At 44.3% G+C, this 17395-nt stretch overlaps 1 protein-coding gene across 2 annotated transcripts in view; it reads left to right on the top strand.

The window, feature by feature from the left end:
- The first annotated feature begins 7580 nt into the window (after nt 1-7580).
- Ubqln1 (ubiquilin 1) overlaps nt 7581-17395 on the top strand; it is a 39379-nt gene continuing 29564 nt past the window's right edge. For both annotated transcript variants that reach the window (XM_051172566.1, XM_051172559.1), the window contains exon 1: nt 7581-7907. In XM_051172566.1, coding sequence (XP_051028523.1) covers nt 7755-7907 — 153 coding nt within the window. In that variant the 5' untranslated portion in view covers nt 7581-7754. The remainder of the gene's footprint in view (nt 7908-17395) is intronic.

Raw genomic sequence — 17395 nt, 5'->3', positions numbered from 1 at the left:
ATTGATGTGGTAATGAGCACTTGGTTGAGAGCCTTTCTCCCCAAATGTTCCAAGAGTGGCCAGTGTAGACCAAAATGGGGACATAATGGGTCTTCTTAAGTATTGGAAATACAGCACTCAGGAGGCAGAGGCAGGTGAATGGCTATAAGTTGAAGGCTAGCCTGGTCTACAAAGCAAGTCCAGGACAGCCAAGGCTACACAGAGAAATCCTGTGTCAAAAAACCAATAAATAAATAATAAAAAGTATTAGGAATATGTAGGTCCTTGGAACTTGCAGAAAATGGACTCTGAATTTTAGAGCTACTTTAGATATTTTAGTTTTGGAGAGGCTATCTGATTCGGAGTTGGCTGGGTCTGCTGTATGCCATCAGACAGCTCTGGCCACAGGTGATAGTCTTCTCAGACTGTTGTTAAGAGTGTCTGGCAGGTCCTGGCCTTCATTAGGTACTCTCCTGGGAAGCTCGGCCCTTTGAGCACAATTCCTGAAGTGTGTGCTCCAGGCAGAAAATGGGGAAGCACAGAGTCAGTGGAGCCTAGGACCCCAAAACCCCAGGAAGGCAGCAGTGAGGGCCCAGCCTGACTTGGCAAGTTGGTGGCTGCTTTGTGAACCATCAGTAACAGAGGCTCTGAAACCAAGAGAGGTAGAGTCAGGGACACAGTTTTGTCCGGGCGGACAAAATGGTTGCTTGAGGAACAGCCAGGCACTTGCTCCAGCAGATGGGCACTGCAGTGGGCGTAGCAGCACTAGAAAGATGGCACTGACATGCAGGTGAATGGTGGAAGAAAGCTCTCAATTGATTGACCTGCAGCCAAGCCTCAGGGGCACAGGAATGAATTCTTTGTGGAAAAGGGGAGCCTGCCCTTCCCCAGAATAAGTGATGAGTACCAGATGTCTTTGATGAAATAGATGAAGCTGCCCACCCCCCCCCCCTTATTTTGTGTGAAATGGGACTTAGAAACCTTGGTTAGTGGGAGGGGTTTTGAGGGTGAATGTGTTTGATTTGCTGGGACTAGAGGAGCCAGGGATACTTGATTTACATAAAGTGGCACAGTCCTATTTAAGAGGGGGAACACAGTACTTAATTATCCTATGGGTGTGGGAAGAACGCCACGTGTGGTTAAAGGTCATTGGTTGAAAGCCAAGTCACCAAGACATCTCATTAGGGTGGGTGTTTCCAGAAATCCCCAGGTACTTGCTGAATGGGTTTCTTATCAGGAAAGGTTTGGGCTTGTAATCTCCCTGAGGGCTATATGATGCTCTTTAGAAGATCTGGAGTTTCCCAGATCAGGTGGAGAGGGCACACAACTGAGAAAGTGAGTCCTGTCATTTTATACCAAGCTCAGAGGCTATCCAGAATTGCCAGACTTCGATGTTAACAGCAGGGTCCCACATCAACTTGCTTCTGCCTCTCTTATGGAGAATATCTGTCAGCACATTGAGCATCTTCCCACTAGCATCATCCTGCTTACCCTTTGCCAGCCATCCTGTAGGATAGATGAATGCTACTTACAGTGTGGCATGGATACCATGCTTTGGATTGATTGCTCTTAGGTAGGCTCTCCACAAACAAGAACTAGACCGAATATCCAAACTGAGGTGTAGCTATCAACCATCTTGGAGGTCCCACCTACCTGTACTTCCCAATTGATATGGGTCACAATCTTGGCCTCCAAAAATTACAAACAACACACAAGTCATCAGTAGCATCCCACTTGAAAACACGGGACTTGGACTCATCTTAAGAGCCTTGAGAGCTCAACAGATCTCTGGTAACTGGGAAGACGGACAAAAAAATAAGACTGCTTAGGGTCACTTTAAGGAGCCTCTCGCAGAGCAATGACTGGTTGTGTGTGTGTGTGAATCTTGCATATGTTACTCCATACAATCGAAACCACCCAGTTGGAAGAGATGGAACAAAACTTGGCCTTACTTTTACTGGAGTGATCAATGATGTCACATTAGTCTGGGAGACTGTTCAAATTGACCACAACTCACTGTTGTTGTAACCAATAGCACTGCCCTACATTTCTTCCTTGCAGGCTATGACAAAAGATATGAAAACTCTTATATAGCCAGTGTTGGAACTAATGCTTCGGACCAAGTGGTAAAGTCAATACGGATACAATAATCAGGATGCAGCTGAGGTAGAGTCCGGTGGGTTTGGTATTTGTTCAGAGACACTGGGACTGGAGCACTAGGGAATGTGGTGGCTAATTCTTCAGGCTGCTCTTGTCCTGCTAGGAGCCCTGTGGATAGGACAGTAGCCTTAGTAATACAGATTCTGGATTTGTTCCAGCATCTGGAGTTCAGATTGATCAGTGACCACAGGACTGTCACATGCATGGGAAAGTTTACCAGCAGTCAAGACTGCAGCAACAGTGTGCGGATATTTTAAATACAATTCTTCGTGGGGTCCTCCTGCTTGCATGTTGATGTGTGACAAAACTTTTCCTAGGGGGGAAACACAATACACAGTCATCTCCTTACCACAGATAGAGCCCATGACAAACCAAAGCAGGGATACCACCAAAGTACAATTTTATGAACCAATGAATTTTATTGGGGTTACTTAAAGGACTTGGGGCGATGCGCAGAAATGACTCAAAGACAGTTGAATCACCAAAGCTCACCCTAGCGGGGTGACACAGCTCACAGAGCTGCCAACCTGAAGCACACTGCACAGATTTCAGGCAAGTAAACACATTGGAACGTGCCCTTTCCAGGTTCCTGTGTTGGTCTAAACCCCTTCCTGGCAGTCTTCTTTGCAGTTGGGCTTGTCTGAGAATCTTCTTTGCAACATTGTTCCTATTGCTTACTCTGGCCAGGAGGGGCCCTAGAGAATCTGGTCAGTTTCAGAGACTTCTTGAAGCTATATGAATTGTTTGCTCTCCTAATTAAGGAGTTTCCCTGTAGGATGGAATGTTTCAATCTCAAAGGAAACTGTTTCACAACACCTGTCCAAGTGTAGCTTACAGAAGCCTTGGTTACACTGTTGCATGCAAAAGAGGCAGCTTATCTGGGTGGGCCAAACGTCTTAAAAAGAGAAAAGGCAAACAGACAACAGCAGAGGGTAAATGATGTAGTCACAAAGAGTGTCCCCTAGAAACCAGAAAAGGCCAGGGCTGGCTTGATTGCCCCTGAGTGTTCCAGAGGTAAAAAGCCTTTCATTACAGACCTGATTTCCGTCCTGAGGATGTTTTCCCTCAGATGCCTTATCATAGCTTTGTTTCATAAAACAGTTTGAAACTGTGTTACTGTAGGGCATCTACCATTTCCATTCAGCTCACCCTCTGATGGCTACAACTGTATAGGGCTACTAGAGAAGCCCAGGAAACACGTTGTATTTCAATTAGCTTATTCATTCATTCATTTATTTAGGTTTTTCCAGACAGGGTTTTTTTGTGTAGCCCTGGCTGTCCTGGAACATAATCTATAGATCAGGCTGGCCTCAAACTCACAGAAATCTGCCTGCCTCTGCCTCCTGAGTGCCCTCTCCCCCTAGCCAGGAAACACATTTTAGATCCAATTGTAGGGGTAAATCTGCCATCTGCAAATTATTAGGCTTGCAATTTTGAAAGCCAGTATGACCCAGCTAGAGCCTGCCTATCAGAGCACTGTTTCTAGTTCCCAGGAAAACCAGTCTTGCAACTTCTGTGAGATGGGCAGCTCTAGGTTGTATTCCCAAAGTCAGCAGCTCTGTGTTTGTAGAAAATGCCACAGGAAGATGCACAGGCCTAAGTAAATCTTAGTGTGAAATACAACTGAAGTTAAATATAAGTTTATAATGGAATCTTGGCAACACTATAACTGGGGGAAACACACTAAGATTTATTCTGAGACAAGCGTGGTGGCACATGCTGTAATCCCAGCACTTAGCCAGCTTGGTCTACAAAGCACAAGTCCAGGGCAGACAAGGCTACACAGAGAAACGCTGTCTTGAAAAACCAAAATAAATAAATAAACAGACTTATTCTGAGTATTACACAGACTTGGAACTAAACTTAACACACCATTTCTTTTACTTTCTTTTGAGGTCAGCCTCAAACTCTAGCTGGGGATGATCTGGAACTTTGGACCCTCCTGCCTCTACTAACGGCACTGAGCTTTATTTTATACAAATTGTAGAGAAGAGGAGTGTTCTCCTTAGGGTCACCATTGCTGCGACGAAACACTATGACCCTAAGCAGCTCTGAGAGCATAGGGTTTATTTGGCTCACACTTCCACATCACTGTTCATCACTGAAGGAAGACAGGACAGGAACTCAAACAGGGCAGGACCCTAGAAACAGGAGCTGATGCAGAGGGCACGGAGGGGTGCTGCTTACTGGATTGCTTTCCATGGCTTTCCCAGTCTGCTTTCTTATAGAATCCAGGACCTCCAGACCATGGATGACACCACCAAAATGGGCTGGGCCCTCCCCATCAATCACTAGTTAAGAAAATGCCCACAAGCTTCCTGCAGTCAGATCTTATAGAGGAATTTTTCTCAACTGAGGCTCTCTCCTCTCTGATGACTCTAGTGTTAAGTGGACATAAAACTACAGCTAGGATGGGGGGCTTGGGGGAGTTTGTGCTACTTTTATCACCTATATGATAATGACATATACCTGATGTTGTATTTGTTATGTTCCTTTTTGGTTGGTTTTGGCTTTGTTGTTGTTTTGGTTTGGTTTTTTGAGACAGTGTTTCTCTGTGTGTAACCCTGGCTGTCCTGGATATCACTCTGTAGACCAGACAGGGATCTGCCTGCCTCTGCCTCCCAAGTTCTGGGACTAAAGTCATGAGTCACTGACTAGCTGGAGCTAGCTCAAACTAGCTTGTGAGAGCTGAGTGGTCAAAATCTAGGTGTTCTTTTTTTTTTTTTTTTTTTTTTTTGGCTCCAAGGGACTTCAAGTTGGTAGCTTAGATTGGACATTTGCAAGGAAATTGCAGGATGCTATCTATCAATCCTTGATTCAGTTTTGGGAATTAATTGCACTCAACTAAATGTAGAACAATTGAAATATGTTCTTCTAATTACCTCCAGAACAACCATTTAATAAATCCACCCCCAAAATATTTAAATTGACATATAGACCAAAGATCAGCAAATCTATTCCCACTGAATATTCTGGACAGAGACCATTTGGCCCATCTGGCCCACTGGACCCCTCATCCCTGGAGAAAGTCTAAAGACCCTTCATCTAGAATCCACATTGCCCATGGTCCTTCAAACTTATGATCCACACAAGTTAGCACCGTAATAATGATAACTAATGACACCTTATCTTCTTGACTGTGCTGGCTAACCCCAGGCATTAGTGAGGGTTCATCTTTGGCTGTAACTATTTGTTAGGTTTATCTAGTGAGAAATAATAGAAGATCTACCATGACTGTAGGCAACAATCTCCCAGAGGTCTGGGGTCCAGCATTCAGTGTGGGCATTTCCTCTTCTGCTTCCTGGTTCACATTCCTGCCAGCACAGCTACAAGATGACCCCACTGCCAAGCCTCCCTTACCACGACAGACTGTATTCCTCAAACCTTGAGTCCAAATGGCTCTTCCTCCCTTAAGTTGCTTCTTGTCAGAAACTTGATTAAAGCAACAAGGAAAGCCACTAATACACTAAATACTTTATAAACTATGCCCAGTTGCTAAAATCTCTTCCCAGAAGACAACATAAGCAATGGCTGCGCCTTCGCCTAATGGCTCAACAACAAACCAAGGCATGATTCCACCAAAGCTCTCGGGCGAACCCTGAGTTTATTGGACTTGTTTATAGAGCCTCGGTGAGGGGGCCCTTACAGGGATACGGGTGCTCTTGGAAAGCCTCTATGAAGTAGCATGAGGGCCTGAGCTGCACAGATGGAGCTCCTCTCCTGGTCTACTTTGACCTATTTACTCTAGCCCTTCCTTGGGTCCATGTGCAATTAAGGCAACATTGAAAACAGGTGGTAGGGAAAGGCTGGATACTCCGGCAAGGGTCTTGTGACCCTCCCTACCACTCCAGGAAGGGTTGTGACAGTCAGTAAGGCCAAGTGGGATGAACGTTTTCCATGAAAAGTGCAGCTGAACTCCCCAGGATGGCAGTTGCTGGTTTGGCTGGGAGAAGAGTCACCGACATCAGAAAATTTTTAGAAATCAACATAGACCATTACAAGGCTATTCCATACGCACACCATTAAGGCTTATCTCCCACCGATTTATTAGAGCGCAAGAGATAAGGTTTCTAAAGGGCAAGGGAGAGTGATGGCTTCTAGGGGAATGTGATGTGAAAACAGACAGGCAGGGGAAGGCAAGGGAGAGCATTGCGGCCACAGAAGGGGCCCTAGGAAGTACACACGGAGAGCACAGCACAAAGGAAAACCAGACAACAGGGGATTGATAAAATTGGAAAGAGATTTTATGTACTTAAAAATATAAAATTACAAAATGCTTCCTTGCCGAATGGTGGAGCTTTCAACCTCAAAGGACTAACGATTTCCTCACACCCACATTGAACAGTGCTGGGAGACATTCAGGCAATATCGACCGACACCTGTATCGCAATTCATACCTTCAAAACTCTGACCCAGATTTCAAAGGGCTCTGTTCTAAGAAGGGTTTATGCAACAGTAGTTAATCATAGAACAGGGCTCGATGGCCTAAGAGCAGAAATATGGACCGTCTTTGCATATTTGGGTCACAGTATGCTGTCAGAGTTCACATTTGTGCAATGCTGATTAATATAAAGTGCCGGACTGTATGATAAGTTATCTTTACGAATAAATGACGTGGGACCCACAGGTAACTTATTTGTACCAATGTTATGCTGGAAAAAAAAAAAAAAAAAAAAAACTTTTTCAACGATTATCCCTGATGCCATCTCAAGCCTGGGCAATGCAGTAACGTCGTTGGACAGAATACAAAAGGCACACATCAGCTAGACTAAATCCTACCCGTCGGATGGACAGTCCTAGGCATCTGTTTCTGCCCCACAAGGCTTGGAAGACAGACAATAAGGGTTGCCCTATCCTCTGACCAAACCGGTTTGACAACAGGGAGGGAAGCTCTGGCCTCATTGAAACAGTGAGTGCTTGAAATCCTTTCTCCTCTACCGACTCAGCTTCCAAGTCCTGAGCACAAGACAGGACAATTCCAGCTCCTTCCACCCGGGCAAACAGCACGAATAAAGTAACTCGCCGCTGTTCTATAAGCCGACGCCCACGGAGACCGGGTGGGGAGGAGACCAGGACCGTGAGCGCCAATGGGCCAGGTCGTTTCTAGCAATTTCGCTGCCTGTGACGTCATCTTAGTGCACCATCATGGTGCCTTCCAGAAACCCCGTTTAATTTATTTTAAAAGAAAAATGGCAGAAGCGAACTGAGTTATGTTCTCCTGCCGACCCCAGCGCTCCTCTGTACCACAGGGGGCCCGCGCTTCCGCACTTGGACAACCTGCTAGGACGGGAACGAGCCCTGCCATGAGTCGGCTCCTTCGCCAGCGCGCTACCCGGCGTGCCTCGCGCGGCCGGCCACCAGAAGTCGGCGCCTCGGCCAGCGCGTTACCCAGCGTGCCCTGCGTCGCGCCGGCGACGAGCGTGGGGGAGGTGCGGGAGAAGGAAGCGGTGGCGACGCGGAGAGTCCCCCCGCGTCCACACAGCAGCCGATCGTCCACCGGGGCCTGCACCCGCAGTCTGCGTCCGCGCACCGCACGCCCTCGGTGACCCCGCAACCTGTCGCGCCTCGCGGACCCGGCCGCAGCTCCCAGCGTCCCGCTCGCCTGAGTCACCGCCATGGCCGAGAGCGCAGAGAGCGGCGGCCCACCGGGCGCGCAGGACGGTGCGGCCGACGGCGGCCCCGCAGAGCCCAAGATCATGAAGGTCACGGTGAAGACGCCGAAGGAGAAGGAGGAGTTCGCTGTCCCCGAGAACAGCTCGGTCCAGCAGGTGAGGCCCGCCGCCCGGCCCCCTCCGTGTCGCCGGCGCGGTGGGAAGGGCGGCGGAGGGGCGGCCTGGCCGGGCGGCGGCCCGGAGGAGCTCCGCTCAGGCCCCGCCGGGTTCCGCTGCGGGAGCCCTGCGAGGTCGGGCCGGGCCGGGCGGGCCGCGCGGCCTGAACTGGGCTGCGCCACGGCCGCCAGGCTCCGGGCCCCCAGATCCCCCGGACCCCCACTTCTCACAAAGGAGCCGGGCAGTGCGGGCAGCGCTCGGCCTCTAGCCAGGCTGGGTGGGGGTCATTGTTTTACCTGCTTGCGAATTGGAGGGGTTTGCGGGTTGTGAAGAAGCACGTGGAGGATTAGTTCTCGATTTTGAATGCTGAAGTCTTTCCCACCTTCCAGCCTTTTATATAAAAATCATGACGTGGAAGTTGTTCTCAGTCACATTTTAATAGCTCACACCAGAAGGAGAAAAAAAAAAAAGTAAATGGCTTTGATTCGTAGGCGACTTGCCGTTTCTGTTTCAATACATTCGTCATCGCTTAGCTGCCAGTCATTGGATAGGTTTTTGTTTGATTTTAGGGGGACGACAGCGATGCCTGGCTGGGTGTTCGAGGTTGCAACTAAACGAGAGAAAGCAAAATTGGTGTTAATGGGAAATCTTACCAAACAAGTAATTGTTTTGGTCTGTTCAGGAAACCACATCTTGCAGTTAATTAAGAGCCTTGGTAGAATTTATCAAATTTACTTTTTCAGCACATTCTAGAGCACTTGAATGTTGACAGTCTCAAACATTGTTAACAGTTTTACGCGAGGAAGCAAACAACCACAGGAATATACCTTTAAATTCCCTCAAGGTTTATCTAGTTTCAAAGGTAAAGTTGGTGTGTGTGTGTGTGTTTGTGTGTGTGTGTGTGTGTGTGTATGTGTGTGTGTGTGTGTGCTTTGTGAACTGAAGGGTGTGTGGCATCAGCCGAGAGAAGCTCCTGTTGACTGACTCATCATACCTTATTTATTAGCGCTACAAAAACTTGGGCATCTGTATGCTCCACAGCATGTGTATACATCACTACAATTGACATCTTCCCATATTATGCGTCTCTTGTTTCTAAAATGCGTTTTTAAATTGTAAATATCAGTATTACCCTTACAAGGAACATAAGCTGTTTTCGTGTAGCTTGAGGACAATTTTTTTTTTTGAAAAATGTATTTATTCCACATAAATTTGAGGTGCAATGAGATGTACACGGTTGCCTTTGCCAGTTTTCACAGACCTATCTATACCCGTGTCAGCCAGGCACACAGTAGGTGTAGTCTCTTATAGTTGGCTCTCAAGCTTCTGGCTCCTCTTTTCTCTTCAGTCACTCTTTTTGTCATCCCTGTGTGAATTTTGTCCACGAGAAATTGAATTTGCCTGTCTACAAATTCACATAAGCAGAGTCATAAATGCTGCAGTCTTTTGGATAAGGCTTTTATTGTCTTCTTTCCCTCGCTCAGCATCTTTTTGGAGAATCATCCTTGTGGATATTTGTACTCCTCCCACTTGAGTCTGACGCTGAACCATGTCCCCAGCTCAGTACTCAACTGCCGTGTGGATCCGTACCATGAACATGCCGTAACCCCTGCCCAGGGTCGTCTCTCTTCGGCTGCTTACAGTTCCTGCTAACAGTCTCATATACATCCTTTTGAGACTATATGTTTCTATCTCTATCAGAATAGTTCTGTTTTGGTTTTGGTTTTAAGACAGATTTTCAGTCAGGCATGGTGGACACCTGTAATCCTAACAGGGCTACACAGGGAAACCCTGTCTCGAAAACAACAACGAAGACAGATTTTCACCACGTATCCCCAGCTGTCCTGGGACTCACTGTGTAGACCAGACTGGCCTTAAACTCATGAGATGGAGATTCATCTGCCTCTTCCTCCAGGTGCTGGGGTTACAGGCATGCACCACCATGACGGGCTAGTTCTGTTTAGTTTTATAAGAAACTTGGAAAATGTAATATTTTGCAGTTCAGCTGTATGGGTGTGTGTTTCTGTCCCTCTGTATCCTTGCTAACATTTGGTATGAGCAGGGTTTTTGGTTGGTTGGTTGGTTGGTTGGTTGGTTGGCTTTTTTGGAGACAAGGTTTCTTTGTGTAGCACTGGCTGTCCTGAACTCGCTTTGTAGACCAGGCTGGGCTCAAACTCACGGAGATCTGCCTGCCTCTGCCTTCTGATTAAAGGCGTGCGCCGCCACGCCCGACTGTTTGTTCTTTAATTGTAGCTGTTTAGTGACTGTGTGGCCACACTAAGTTATGAAGCTCTTGAGTCTCCTGAGAGCCCCAGTTTAGATTTCCATCATCCTGGTGGCTTCCACATTTTATTTCAGGAAATTAGAAATATATGTATATTTCTTTGAGACATAATTTCTCTGTGGAGCCTTGACTGTCCTAGGCTCGCTTTGTAGATTAAGCTGGTCTCAAACTCAGAAATCCACCTGCCTCTGCCTCCTGAGTACTGGGATTACAGGCGTTTGCCACTACACGTGGCTTAGAAATATTTTATAAGTTGAAAAATTATTTAGGTGAGCATTTGTATGATTTTTTTTTTGTGATAGTGACAGTAAAATTTTAAATTCTGTAGAAGTTTATGTTTTACTATGCTGTGACTAAAATGACTTTAATGGATAAAAGTAAAGCTTTCCTAAAGTAACTTATTCTGCTGTTAGTCAGTGTTTACAGTTTTGTCTATTGTTTTCTATGGGAGCAGAAAATGTGATGGAAGTTGAAAGCTTATCTCTGCACCACAAGCTGAAAGAAAACACTTCACACTGCTGGATGAGTACAGGCAGGCGGTACACTCAGAAACATGTACAAGAATAAATAAAGCAGATTTCAGAGGCCCTATTTGTAAAAGTATTCATAGCACAAGAAAAGATCTACCATTTTCTAACTTAGATTTTTCTTATAGAATTTACTAGGTTTGGTATTTGTTATAAAGGTTGTCACTGAGTAATATTTGATGGCAGTAAAATTTTCTTTAAAATGCTTAAGAGTAATTGTGAAGGGTCTACGGTCAGGGTTCAGTGTTGGAGTGTGTGGTTCAGTAGGCCCTGGTGGAGTCCTCAGTACACCCCACATCCTCTCAGATGGCAGGCTCATGTTAGGAGATACTTGATTCTGAACATTCTTTATCTGGGTGGAGAGAAGAGGAAAAGGATAATATTGAAGGCTCATGTTGTTAGGCATTAAAATATTAAAAATGTGTTCTTTATATTAACACACAGAGAAAGTGTGTATGTGCATACATGTGCACGCAGGCTTGTCAGAGCCTGTGAAGGAGGAGGTGGTAGCACAGCCTCCCTCCTTGTTTTGTGATGGTCTTTGTTTCATAGTCAAGGCTGACTGCCTCCTTTCCTGGGCTTCACTGTTTGTGGTAGCCCCTGTAAGAGCACTTTATTAAAGGCCTGGCATTACGTCATGTGGGATTTGAATTTAGGTCCTCCTTACATCTGTGTGGCAAGTGCTTTACCCACTGAGCCATCTATTTCCACAGCTTCAATCCCCCATTTTCTATTTAAAATCACAGTATATCTGCATAGTGTAGGTTATTTAACATTGTACTAAAATGGTATTTATATGAATATATTAGGTGAAACTATTTTAAACCTCTTTGGTAATTTGTAAATTAAGTTGATAAATCTGGAACTCATATCTGCCTGTCCCTGCTTCCTGAGTGCTAGCTAGCATTAAAGGTGTGTGCTATCAGGCCCAGCTTAATTCTTGATTTCTTTTTGTGTATAACCAACAAGTCAAAACAAGTTCTTCTTATACAGTGCTATGTACAGTTGGTATTTAACGAATATTGATTGTTTGATATATATTAATAAAGCCTCAATTTTACTCAAATTAGAGCAAAATGGTTTTCAGGGAGTAGCTAAAATAAATTGTGTAATGTTTAATTTGCTATTTATGAGTAACCGGAACAGTTTATATTCCGCAGTTGGGTTTTTTTTGGTTTGGGTTGGGTTTAGTTTGGTTTTGGTTTTTCAGGACAGGGTTTCTTTGTGTGTAGCCCTGGCTGTCCTGGAACTTACTCTGTAGAGCAGACTGGCCTTGAACTCACGTCGATCTACTTGCCTCTATCTCCAGGATTAAAGGTGTGTGCCACCACGCCCAGGGGTCTTTATAACACAGATTCTAAAAAGGCAAATGGGTAGTGGCTTTTTGTATGGTACTTTTTCTGCTGCTTTTGAACTATTGCAGGCAGCTTTGAAGTTTTCAGGATTCTTTGTCAAAAGGCAAAGTAGAGAAGGTGTGTGTGTGTGTATTGGTGTAGGGAATGGAGGGGAGCTTGTGCATAATTTTGAATGTGGGCCTTTCTTTGATGAGACAGATTCCAGTACTTTCAGGTCGTCATCACCAACAACATTGACGTCAAGCCATGAAGGATGACTGTAGAACACCCAAGCTCATCTTTATGCTAAGAGCCATATGTGGGTGCTGAGCTTGGAAAAGTGTAGTTTTGCTAAGCTAAGGTGTGTTGTAGTTACAAAATATCAACCAGATTTGGGGAATTTGGTATTTTTAGAAAGCTTAATAGATTTTAGAGCTAGTATATGTTGAGATAATATATTGCACATAGCTCATTGAATAATGTGTGAATGTGGATTTGACTTCTCTCCATGCTGGACTGAACCCAGGGCCTCTTGTGCTGCCTTTACTCGGTCACTCCTCTTCCAGTGTGTCTGCTTGAATGTTTGAAATAGTTCCTGTGGTTTCTGTTGTGGTTTTCTGGACAGCATCTTATGCACAAGGCTAGGTTGAACCAGTATTACAGGATAGACTAAGGGAAAAGCATGTCCCTTAGATTATTGTTTTGCATGCTCTAACGAATTGCCGAAGAACAATTCTAACTAGAAGCAAGTTCTCCAGTAGAGCCCAGGCTGGCCTTCAGTTTACTGTCTTCTGCTTCAGCCTTCCTAGGGCTGGGATTACTGTTTGCACTGGATTTACCTTAAAACATTTTTGGTGGATCATAAAAACAAAACATTTATGTATGGGGGGCTATCAGAAGATAATGTGCAGGACATAAGGATTGAACTCATGGTGCCAAGGAGTTATGGCAAACACCTTCACTTGCTGAACTGTTTCTCTTGCCTCAAGTATTTCCTATGATTGCTCAATAATATGCCACTATATGGACATGATCCACATTTATTTATTTATCACCTGCTGGACATGTAGGTTTCTGTTTCTGTTATGAATAGTGTCTCTGTGAACACTCATGAGTCATGTGCTTTTTTGTGAACATATGGTTTCATTTTTCTTGGGTGTAGACTTAGAAGTAGAATTGCTGGGTCACGTGATAACTGTATGTTTAACTCTTTGGGGACTTGCCAAAGTATTTTCTAAACAGGCAGATCCAGTTACTACTTTTTCATTGACACTTGCTATTGACTGCCTTTGATTATAGCTTCCTAGTGGCTGTTGTGAACCTTGAGATACTGTTCGTTATTACGAATTCCCTTTTAGGATAGCCATATCATATTAATGCTGAGATGATGTGCTTTTGTTTTAAATGTTACGAATTATTTTTGACAGACATTTTGAGATTGTGGGATATTTGCAGCATACTGGAAAACTCAGCTTTCATCTGTTAGATTAAAGTGATTTTGCAAATTGGGCTGGCTAGATGGTTCAGTGGGTTAAAGGGTGTGTCAGTCCTCACCCCTGAGTCGTGAGTCCCGGCTACTTCTGGTGGATGGAGAGAACTGACTCAGAAGTTGTCCTCTGATCTCCACTTGTGCATCTTGGCCTATGTGTCTTCATACCTACAAATTATGAATATTAAAACAGTGCAATACTTTTTAAAAAGCTTTACAAGTTTGTGTATGGGTGTTTTATCTGCATGTATGTCTATGTACCAAATGTGCCTGGTACCTGTGGAGGCAAGAAAAGGATGTTAGATCCTCTGAGAATGGAGTTACAGGTGATTGTGAGACTATGTGGGTGCTGAGAACCCAGGTCTCTTGAGAAAACAGCCAGTGCTCTTAACCCTGAGCCATTTCAACAGCCCTGAGCCAACTTTCTTTACTAGGAAATTACAGCTGTCTTTCAGAAGACTGTGGTAATATGGAAAGAGATCGTTTTTTATTAACATTTTAGATTTTTAAGGTTTTTTTGCGGGGGGAGGTTTGTTTGTTTGTTTGTTTTTGGTTGGTTGGTTGGTTGATTAGTTTGGGCTTTCAAGACAGGGTTTTTCTGTGTTAAAAACCAAAAGGAAAAGTAAAAAGTTTTGCCCACTACTGCCCACCTTGGTTTTTAAGTTTTAATCTCTAATATATAATATTAGTAGTTGCAGTTTACATAAACAGCTCCTGGTTGAAATGGTGTCTTGAGACACAAATTGCTGTAGTGGTATAATTAAGAGAAGGGTAGTTGCTTAAAACATTTGAGGACTGGCCTCACCAAGTGGCCATTGTTTTCCTGCCTGGAAATTATATTGTAGCTTACTGGTACTCTCTGACTTATCTTTATTTCTTCCTTCTATTTATTCCCAGATTAATATCTGAGAATTGTTAATCAGATGGTATCATTCTGCATAAAACTAAAGGTCCATTTATTTTATAATCTGAGCTAGGTTATAGTCTGATGGTTTCTGCCTACTTCTCCACTGTTGATGACATCTTTCTCTTTAATCTCTTTGTAATTCCTTGACCTGTTACCACATTTACCCTCTGCCTTAGGACTTCTGTACAGATTGTTCTGGCCTGCTTCCTAGTCTTTGTTGGCTTCCACCAATCCTTTAAATTGTAGAACAGAGGTCAGTTTCTCAAAGAAATACCCATGATTGCCCAGGCTTGACTGGGGTCACCTATTTGCATTTTTCACAATGCCATTAGCACATGTGTGTGTGTGACATAATTTATTATAGTTCAAAAATTATAGTAATTATTTAATGAACCTCTGCTTGGAAGGGGCTATGATTGTTGCTGTTTTGTTCCTAGAACCTGGTGCATAGTACAGACTTCATAAACAGTGTGTTTGTGGGTGACTTTGGAACATTTTCACAGCAATATGTATTTAATATTAAATACCCATTGTGGAACCTTTACTGAATAAAACATAAAACAAATGGCTACAGTCCTCTGGAAACCTCATCTTAAGCTTCTCTTCCTTAATTTACCAATTATCTCCTAGCTTAGAACTATTTCTTGAGACAGGGTCTCTCTATATAACCCTGGCTGTTCTGTAACTTTCTATGTAGACCAGGCTGGCCTTGAACTCACAGAGATCCTTCTGCCTCTGCCTTCCAAGTGCTGGGATTAAAGGCATGTCCCAACATACCTGGCCCAGCTCAACCCTTTTAAAGATGTGTGTGTGTGTGTGTGTGTGTGTGTGTGTGTGTGTGTGTGTGTACACACACTCATCAGAATAACTCAGGATGTTGGTTCTTCGGTTGTGGACCAGGGTCATGAGGCTTGGGTGGCTGTGAGTTTTCCCTTTTCCTGGGGACTGTTGGTATCCAGTCCACAAGGGCAAGGGCAGCAGAGATGGGCCCACCTTTCAGCAAGGCACTTCTTTGCCTGGGTTCCCCAGGTAGAGAAGAGGAAGCCTCTGCTAACAAAGGGAGCCCTCCATTTCTTGCCAAACTCTGGGCTTTCTGGCCACGGTGCACTACAACCATAGCAGAAGGGTTTCCCAACAGGTAGCAAGTGTTTTTCACCTCTAAGTGGTCTCATTGTTCTCTTAGCCTTGGCTGTCCTGGACTCTCTTTGTGTTAAGCTGGAGATATTCTCCCACAGAAAATGACTCAGTACTAGCCATTTTGTATCAAAGATGGCTTGTAACTGATAATAGTTATTTTGTTACATTTGTCTTCGTGTGTGGAGGCATGTGTACCAGGGCACATACATGAAAGTCAGAAGACATCCTGTGGGAATTGCCTCTCTCCCCCTTCCACCACATCAGACCTGCTGATCAAACTCAGGTCATGAGGCCTGGCTGCAAGCATTTGCTAAGCCATCTCACTGGCACTTGATAACATTTCCAGGTCTGTAGAAAAATCAGAGTTTTGCAGAGTCTGTGTTAAACTGGTAAATGATTGTCAACCAGTTCTCCAGGAAAAACAGCACTGACTTATAGTGTTCACTTGTCCGTGTTTAGTAAATAGTCTCACAGTGGTAGATTTCAAGCCACTAGTATTAAACTGCTTCAAAAGTTTCTAAAAATTGTCTTCAACAAATGGTGCTGGTCTAACTGGATGTCTACATGTAGAAAAGTGCAAGTAGGTCCATATTTATCACCATGCACAAAACTCAAGTCCAGGTGGATTAAAGACCTCAACATAAAACCAGAGACACTAAATCTGTTTGAAGAAAATGTGGGAAAGAGCCTGGAACTCATTCACATAGGAGACAACTTCCTGAACAAAAATCCAACAGCTCAGGCTCTAAGGTTAACAATTAATAAATGGGACCACATGAGGCTGAGAAGCTTCTGTAAGGCGGGAGACACTATGTACAGAACAAAATGACAGCCTACAGACTAGGAAAAGATCTTCACCAACCCTACATCTGACAAAGGACTAATATCCAAAATATATAAAGAGCTCAAGAAATTAAACACCACCAAACCAAGTAAGAAATGGGGCTCAGAACTAAACAGAATTCTCAACAGAGGAATATCGAATGGATGAGAAACACTTAAAGAAATGCGAAACGTACTTAGTCATCATAGAAATGCAAATCAAAATGACACTGAGATTCCATCTTACACCCATCAGAATGGCTAAGATCAAAAACTCAAGTGACAGTATATGCTGTTGAGGGTGTGGAGAAAGGGGAACACTCCTTTATTGCTGGTGGGAGTGCAAACTTATTCAACCACTTTGGAACTCAATCTGGCGCTTTCTCAGAAAACTGGAAATAGGCCTTTCTCAAGACTCAGTTTTCCACTCCTTGGAATATACCCAAGAGATGCTCCCCTACACAACAAGGACATATGTTCAACCATGTTCATAGCAGCCTTATTCGTAATAGCCAGAATCTGGAAACAACCTAGATGTCCCTCAGTCAAAGAATGGATAAAGAAACTGTGGTACATTTACACTTTAGAATGCTACTCAGCTATTAAAAACAATAATGGAACTAGAAATGATCATCCTGAGTGAGTTAACCCAGACCCAGAAAGATACACATGGTATATACTCACTTATAATTGGACACTAGCCCAACAGAGATGTGCCCTGAAAGTCTTCACTTAGCAGGAGATTGGGATAGTTACTGGGACTTCTTATTGGTACTCTAGGTGAGAGAGGTAAGGGAGAACGGGGAAATAAGAAACCTCTAAGAAGACCATCATGGCGGGCAGATCTGGACCCAAGGGTGTCTGCTCAAACTACTGTACCACCCAAGGACAATGCATGCAGTAAACCTAGAACCTCCATCTAGATCTAGCCAATGGACAGCACATTCTCCACAGTTGTGTGGAGAGCAGGGACTGACTCTGACATGAA

This window comes from Acomys russatus, chromosome 3 (genome assembly GCF_903995435.1).
Source record: "Acomys russatus chromosome 3, mAcoRus1.1, whole genome shotgun sequence".
NCBI lineage: Eukaryota > Metazoa > Chordata > Mammalia > Rodentia > Muridae > Acomys > Acomys russatus.
This window is presented reverse-complemented; position numbering and strand designations above follow the sequence as displayed.